At 42.3% G+C, this 8,047-nt stretch overlaps 1 protein-coding gene across 3 annotated transcripts in view; it reads right to left on the bottom strand.

The window, feature by feature from the left end:
• Positions 1-3,120: 3,120 nt before the first annotated feature.
• The window catches only part of SPRY2 (sprouty RTK signaling antagonist 2), a 6,503-nt gene continuing 1,576 nt past the window's right edge, over positions 3,121-8,047 (bottom strand). The window contains exons 1-2 of one of the 3 annotated variants that reach the window (XM_009278469.1): positions 6,799-6,871; positions 3,121-4,897 (exon numbers count right to left, since the gene is read on the bottom strand). In XM_009278469.1, coding sequence (XP_009276744.1) covers positions 3,905-4,846 — 942 coding nt within the window. In that variant the 5' untranslated portion in view covers positions 4,847-4,897; positions 6,799-6,871 and the 3' untranslated portion in view covers positions 3,121-3,904. Of the gene's footprint in view, positions 4,898-6,651; positions 6,723-6,798; positions 6,872-8,047 lie in introns of those variants that run through there. The other 2 variants (XM_009278470.1, XM_009278467.1) reach the window with 2 other exon arrangements.

The raw sequence follows: 8,047 nt of genomic DNA, 5'->3' as shown, positions 1-8,047 counted from the left end.
TTTAAGAATAAGCCATAAGATTTCACTCATCACAAAAATGAACTATTTTATATTTTGCCAAAATTGAAAAAGGTAATACAGGTAATAATGTACATTTAAGGAAAAAAAAGGGGCAAGTTATGCATGGTGCATAAGTGATCAGTACTTTGCTACTGGCAAGTCACTTCCACCTCACACATGCTGAGTGTTTTGTAAGAAAGTGTAAAAAAGCTATTGTGTTAATCATCATGACCGCTTAACTACTGCACTGCCTCATTTGGAGAATTTTGGCTTTTGAGACTGATTTGGTAACTCGATTGAATATGTAAATACTCACCTGAATATGATCTCAAATCCTTTAAGAACACATTTTATTTCCATCTAAAGTACTATACCTTTTTATTCTCCACTTGAATCCACGTTTCTTCTGCTTTTACTGCTATGATCACTATCTCAAAAAAGAAATTATAATCAAGCCTCAAACCATTAAAAAGCAAAATAAAAATTTGCTTGTTGATATTAATAGACCCATTTCTAAGTTACTGTACAAGCAAATTTGATGTATTTATTCGTAGCTCACATCATATGGAAAAATAATTTGAAAAAAGCTATTTATTTCCATTGTTACTATAGTCAACTGTCAGCCCAATCCTGCAGGTCTCTTAACTTCAAGCAAACCTTACAGTGACATCAGAATTTATAGGAGGTTAACAGATCAAAACACTAAAGCAACACCACAACAAATGGAGCAATAATAAGGCTTTTCCCCTCTCTCATGGTTTAACAGCTGCCTAAAATCAAAGTCCTATATAGCGTATACCTGGCATGACTTTCACGGTTATCCTCAAAACCTGTATATGGAAAATTTTCCTTTCTTGGACCTCCACTTTCCTATCTCAAAGGACAAAGTAGGCATGCTTTAATAACATTATCTCAATCCACTTGAAAAGCCCTCTTAATTCTTATTAAAACAATCTAATCTGTTTGAAGCAAGGTTTTGGTTTTATTTAGAATAGTAAACCTTATCTAATTAAGCGTAATATTAGGATGTTAACTAACATACACAAGCCAACTTTTTAAGAGTCCACTGTACACACACGCTAATTCATACTAACCGAAGCCTAGACCCCAGCAGCATAGTTAGCCCGACAGGCAGTGCCTAATGCCATCCTCCCGTACGTCCGTGTTCCCAAGTGTCGTACATGCAAACCGACTCACTGGTAGTGGGCTTACCTGGGGCGGGAGGGATCCACTGTTTATCCTCATTAGGAACCAAGTGGAAGGTGACAACCGGTGTTTAATGTTAAGACCAGCTTCAAGAAAATGGTTTTCCTTTTCCCTTAGACCCTATCTAGGTAGCCAAAGCATTTGCTATAGTGCAAAACAAAACAAACGCACAATTTTAGTATTGGACTTTATCTAGTAGGACTTAAGAGTTGCACCCTCCCTAACAGCTACACTGCTCAGCCATACTGCAGTTTTCCAGTTTCACCTTCAGCTTTCCTTAGAGATATCTTCCCTGACTGAAACATAGATCACTGAAAAGACAGGACACACCTTCAGTATTGTCAAGTTCATTGATACAGTGAAAAGACTGGATTTACTGTCTACTGACATCAGTGGGGCTTTGGGTTTCCAAAATATAGCCTAAAGGTCAAAGATTCCCCCAATAAATGGACTATTTGATTTTTCCCATGTTTGTTTTCAGTCAGCAAGACTAAGCCAGGACAGTTTAGGCATAAGCACCTAATCTAATTCAAGAATTATATTCAGTGAATGGAAACACATGATGGTTACCAACCCTTTCAAGAACAAAGTTTCTAAAAAAAATAATAAAAATCTGTTTATCAGCAGCCAAGTACAATCTCACATATATGCCCCAACACTTGGTCACAATATACTGATGCGCTTTAAATATGGACAAATTACTCATGTAACATAAGCCACCTTCTTCCTGGCAAATTCCACTCAGAAGGCTAAATATATAGTGCTCATCTTTGTACACCAAAGCATCCAGCCAGCTGGTGCAGAAAGGAAAGAAAACCAGCTTACATTTTTCACCAGAGAGGTAAGGAAAAAAAACCAGAGAGAGAGAACAAGGCCCATGTATCAGCTATTTTTGTTTTGCAAACTAGTCAGGACTTGCACTTTTTAATTTCACTTGATGGTTGATAACCAATACACACAAACACACGGTGTAAGATTTTTGAGTACTACAGACTTACGTAAAATAGCCCAAACACCAGATCACAGATGAAAATTAAGGGGCAAAAAGATGTAACATTTACTCAATGCTCTGGTTTTCAACTTTTAGTGAGTTCTTAATTTATTAGTTATAACTTGTTTTTGTTGGAGAGGGTTCAGAAAAGGCTGTGAGATTTTTCTAAGCGTCAGCTTAAAAATACTTACAACTATTTCTTAAATGCCAGCTTAAGAAATGTATAAATAAAATTCAACATTAAGACCTCTAAACTTGGAGAGACATGCTCAGAACAGGAAATGATAGTTTGTTAATAAAGAAAGGTAAATCATTCTCTAGGCTTCCGGTGGGAAACTTGGCAGCGAAAGGATTTTGACCTCAGTGGAAGGTAACTGCCACAAATGACAAATCAAGCAACTTTCTTCTTACAAGTGAGGCAAATGTTTGACATAAGGCTGGACTGCATTCAGATCTATCATTCCCTGTGGCATATTCTTCTACTTTTAACAAATAATCCTGCAAGCTTTTTGCACTGACCGTATTAATTTTCTTTTTTTCCTCTCTCTCTCTCTGAGTAAAGCCATGCAAGCCTAACATTTTTTGTGAATGATTACTTATTTCCTATTTGAAGCACAAAAGCTCATCACTAGAATAGGTCAAGCTTTCAGTGCCTATTAGTCCTGGTCTGGAATGAATTAATGCATTTTCCTATGTTCATTTTACTTTTCTGTTGTAGGACATTGGTGCAAAGGAAGGAAGCAAAAATGCTGCATTATTTTCAGGTGAAGTAGTAAACAACAACAAAAAATACACTTAAAAATTCTATTTTCATTTTCGTACTGGACTCACTGTGACTATATCACTTTGAAGTTTGCAATTAGAAGTACCAGTTTTCCCAACTCAGAACAATAAATGGCAGGAAAAAATGACAAGTAGCCCAGTTTAATTTCAAACGTTAATATATTTTCTATTTTATAGTGAACATATGCATCATTCACCCCTTATTTGCAGCAACTATGACGTCCTCATAAAAAGGGGTGACATTTGTAAGATGCCTCTTAAAATAAATATTTCTTTTTATAAAATAATAAAACTTCAAATAAATATTCTTTACACTAAACAATATGTTGAAAAAATTAGAAAATAAAGGCTGAATTTTACTGTAACTGTACAATATACATGAAGTCCAAAGGGAAATCAGAGTCTTGTAGTAGGTTTCCGTAAGACAAAATACAATCTAAAAACATACTGATTGATTCACATTCTTCCGAATGTACAACATATTAGTATAATATTTTGTGACTGTGCCATGTCTTATGACACCACTTATTTTTCACAGTTGAAAATATTATTGTATATACAAAAATATAGCACATTATCTCTGGCAGAAAACAATGAAAAAAAGGAGTCATTTGCTAATTTACAAATTTTGCAAGTACTATTCACAAACAATAGAGTTGCCTAGGGAGTGTCTGTGTTGCTTTAGCTTATGCAATATGTGGGTCACAATGTACTGCATCCCATTTTTTTTTTTTCTGTATCCCACTAGCTGGATTCTAACAAGCGTATCAGTTAAGATGGCACACACAGAGAAAAGCATTTCACTGCAAATGGCAAGGTATATCCCCAACCCTTCTACTACAGTGCCAAGACCATAGCTGCTTAGTTGGTTGCATATGTACGTTAAAAGAATCCTTGTTACTTTAGTATTTCTGACTAGTGATGCTATGTTGGCTTTTCAAAGTTCCTGGGGGGGACGCTGGGAACTTTGCAGCAAACGGTGTTGGAGTGTTTACAGCGGCACCCAGGCCGATTTACCCGGTCGTAACAGCCCTGGCACAACTTAAGGCAACCCTTGGCTGGTAGGTAACACCACAAGCAAGGCAGAAAGAGGGACACCACACCCATGGCGGACCATCTAGTGCAGCAATGCGACTGACTGCAGGAGCAGGGGTTGTCAGCACAGTTGTCCTCGTCATCATTAGAGCAGTGATAGAAGAGGCCCTTCACGCAGCAAACGCAAGTCCCGTAATCGACCACGTTCTGGGCTGAGCAAAGACACTGCTTGTCACAGATCCAACACGATGGGAGGGTCCTCGGATAAGTGCACTCCTTACACTTACACTTTCCACAGTCCTCGCACCTGTAGCTGTGCGCTCCCAAGTCTTCTTTGCTCAGCGGCTTCAGCTCACTTGACTTGAGCTCAGACTTGGGCTGCATTCGGACTATCCCATCGGCAACTGGCCCTGAAGATGACCCTAGAAGTCTTTGTTCGGATGAATTACTGCTCGTACTTGTCCTTGTACTGCTCCGCGAACCTGTGCTGACCGTGCTGATGGATCGGGACAGAGGTGCCCGAGGAGAGGCGTGCGTTTGCGTGTGCTGAATCCGGCTAAAATGACGATGCTCGGGCAAGCCATGGGGCCTTTCATTTTTGGGTTGGGTTGCTAGCCGAGGAGCGGACTTGACCCCTGGCCGTGGAGCCACCGTAGGTCCCTCCGTGTACTCATTTGTGTTTCGGATGGCTCTGATCTGGTCCAGCGACAAGACGTGAACCTGCTGCGTCAGGACATCCCGCAGGTCAGGCTCCCCGTGCGGTCTCCCACTGTCACGCCGAGCCTGTAGCAAGGCCTGCGACCCGCTGCTGTGCTGAGCTCTCGTCTCCATCAGTGCCCGGAAGCGTGCTCACCCCGGCAGGCTTAGAACACATCTGAAATCCTGGAGCAACAAAGAGAGGATTCACTATTGCAACACATCTCATGCTCTCTCCAGCAGCCTTTCAAGCCTGCAGGATCCCACAGCACCACACACAATCAAGTAATGCATCAGCCATTAAAAAAGGAGTCACATCTGGGGCGGAGCGCGGGCGCCGTTCAGCTGAATGCACTTCCCTTGGCCTGTCCTGCCTACTCCTGTGGAGAGCTTAAAGGGATTCTGTTCTAGGTCCATGCATCTTAACTTGTGGATTCTGTTCTAGGTCCACGCATCTTAACTTGTGGCTCTAGAAAGTCTAGGTATTGCGCCTGCTAACTAAGCCTTCCCAGGCCACCTTCTGGTTAGACCATGGCCTTTAAAGTGATTACATTTCAGCCACTTGAAGTGGCTCTTCTTTTCACATCAGGCTACTGAAAAACTTTTATTAAAAAAAAAAAAGCCTTCAAGTATTTAGCAAGTGTAATGTGACCTGCTGATGACAGACGTATAATTCTCCAATTTTGTTTAAAACTGGATAATATTTTGGTAGGCTAGTCTCTTTACACATTAAACTTTACATGATGTAAATAGGAAATTTTAGTTTAATACCAATGGTCCCAAGAAAAACACTAAATAGCAATAAAATGTTTGAGGTTAGACATTAAATGAGTTAGTGCTACCAAAAACTTCAACAGCACAAGTAAAAATATCTCTCTCCAGTATTTTAGTGTGTGTCATACTTGTGTACACCACTGTGATTGTTATTTTAAGGCTCAATACTACAAAAGCAACGCTACCACACTTTTATTTTTTTAAATGTGTAAAAAATTCCATAGACTACATTTCAAATTGTAAATATTACCAAGAGTGGCTTGTGGGACAGAGGCATACATAATATAATCAAACAATGCTGGCATCCAAGAAGTCTACTCGATTGCAAATATGACTTTAAAGGATCATTAACTACAAAGTAGAAATGCAGACCTAAGAATTTAAATGGAAACCCAGTAAAAGACCCAGAAGATGCGAACTTGTAAATAACTAACTTCGACACTCAGATACGCAAAAGTTTCAAGTACTGCCCTCTAAATTAGTTAATATTTGTTTTGCCTTTATCATATCTTAAAGTGGTTCCAAAATCCAATTACCTATACAAAAATCCAGAACAATATTTTACAATTAAAACCCAAGCAGGAACCAAGCTTCTTACAAGGACCACACAATGTCTTCAATTATACCTAGAAAGAGCACCATAGTGTTACTCTGTACACATCAGTTACCAACAATAATACTATACCGCAGTATAATAAAATATAGCCAAACAGTTTAACAATGAGTATCTCAAGACACTGTCTTTATTCTAACAGCAGTGGAAAACATTTAACCTTTTAACTCCTGGCTCCCTCCCCTCAAGTGCTTTTTCTTTTTTAAAAAAGAAAAATCTAAGTTTTAAGAGTGAACCTTTTAACTCCTGTCCCCCTCCCCTCAAGTGCTTTTTCTTTTTTAAAAAAGAAAAATCTAAGTTTTAAGAGTGACCACCTATTTTAAATATTGCCAAATCCTGGTCTTGGACACAAAGTGTATGTCATGGTGTGTGTCCCCCCCCCAAAAAAAAAAACCAACAAAAGAAAAACCTCTTGCAAACTTATCTTGAAGCATTGCTTGTGTTTTCTTCAAATTAAAACCTTTGCCGTATAGAAAGTTTCAACCAACAGCCTAAGTAGACATTTCCTCATCTGAAACTATCTGGAGATAAAAAAGAACAGAAAATAAAATACCTTCCCCATCCTTGAGAGGAACTAGCAGCCCTATCTGCCCTCCACGTCCAGACTTCGGCCAGACTCCGCCAGCCGAGAAGATACGCGGAATCAAACCCTGCCTCTCCAGAAATGACAACCCAGGGCAAAAGCAAAGCTGACCCTGACCTGCAGGCGCTTAAGACGACACCGGTCTCGGTGGCAGAGCCCCCCTCAGACGCCAAGCTGGGAGCTGGCGGAGAAGCCTCCGCGCTCTGTCCCCCTCCCCTTTGCAGGCTCCATCCCGGCGCGGAGAGGGCGCGCAGCAGGTGGGAGGCGGCAGCCCCTCGCCCGCAGGAGCGCGGCCGCAGGCGCCGCCGGCAGCCCCGCAAGTGCAGACAACCTGGAGATAACCGGGAGACATCCTCCGGGCTGGGAGGTGGGAGGGGGCTGCTGCAGCCGCCTTATCAGGAAAGTCAAACCCATGTTTCCTTTTAACTCTTCCCCCCTGCCCTCCCCCGAGAGATGCTAAAGAAGCCTTCCCCTCCCGGGTAATGCAAGGCGCCCTGCAGACGGTTTGAGACAACACCTCCGGGACAGTTGGGCAAAAGGCAGATTACCCCCTCTCGCCCTGCCATAAGCACCCATTCAGCTTCACAAAGCCAGCCGCTGGAAAAGCTCCTCTTATTTTACGCATATTCTGCAAATTGCCTGAACTTCAGTCCCCCCCCCTCCGCCCCAGCCCCAAGGGACCCAGAAGGCATTTTCAGCGGGACATCGGTCCGAGCCGGGCGATCCTCCTTCTCCCCTTGATAGATCCGCTAACGGGGCAAGATGCAAACCTCCAGCACATTTATTTGCACACATACATTTGCCTGAAGATTCTTACGGGGAAGCACGTCTCTCCCTCCTCTGACCTAGCACTTCTCCCCTTTCCATCCACGAAGAGCAGAGAAGCAGCATTTGCCTTTTTGTGTGTGCATGTGTGTGATAACACGATTCCCCACTTCTAAAAGCCAAAGTCCACTCTCGCAGAGCTCAAGTGCCATGATTGCTAACTTTTCCTAGCTGGGATTGGCAAAAGGGCGAGCAAGGGGGCCGGGTTTCGCGTTCGGCACATTTGGGGAAGTTTAAAACGCAAGGGGCTTCTTGCGTGCTGTGGAAAAACCCCGTGTCTCGCTGGCTGGGAGAAGGCGAGCCTGAGGGGGAGAAGTCCTCTGCCCGTGAATTTCTGTTTTGTGTCCGGAGCCTGTGCAAGGCACCCCCACCCCCATCCCCACCGCACACACACCAACCACCTCCTCTTCTTTCAAAGTGCTTTGAAACCCCCAGTAAGGGCCGAGTGTGTGATCAGACTATGGATTAGGGCAAAAGGGACTTTACCATCGGGGTGGGGCAAACTGACACACAAACAGCTTGCTGAAAACACCAGCAGCTT

This window comes from Aptenodytes forsteri, unplaced genomic scaffold, assembly GCF_000699145.1.
Source record: "Aptenodytes forsteri isolate BGI_AS27 unplaced genomic scaffold, ASM69914v1 Scaffold32, whole genome shotgun sequence".
Lineage (NCBI taxonomy): Eukaryota > Metazoa > Chordata > Aves > Sphenisciformes > Spheniscidae > Aptenodytes > Aptenodytes forsteri.
Note: the sequence above shows the minus strand (reverse complement) of the source record. Positions and strands in the feature narration are given on the sequence as shown.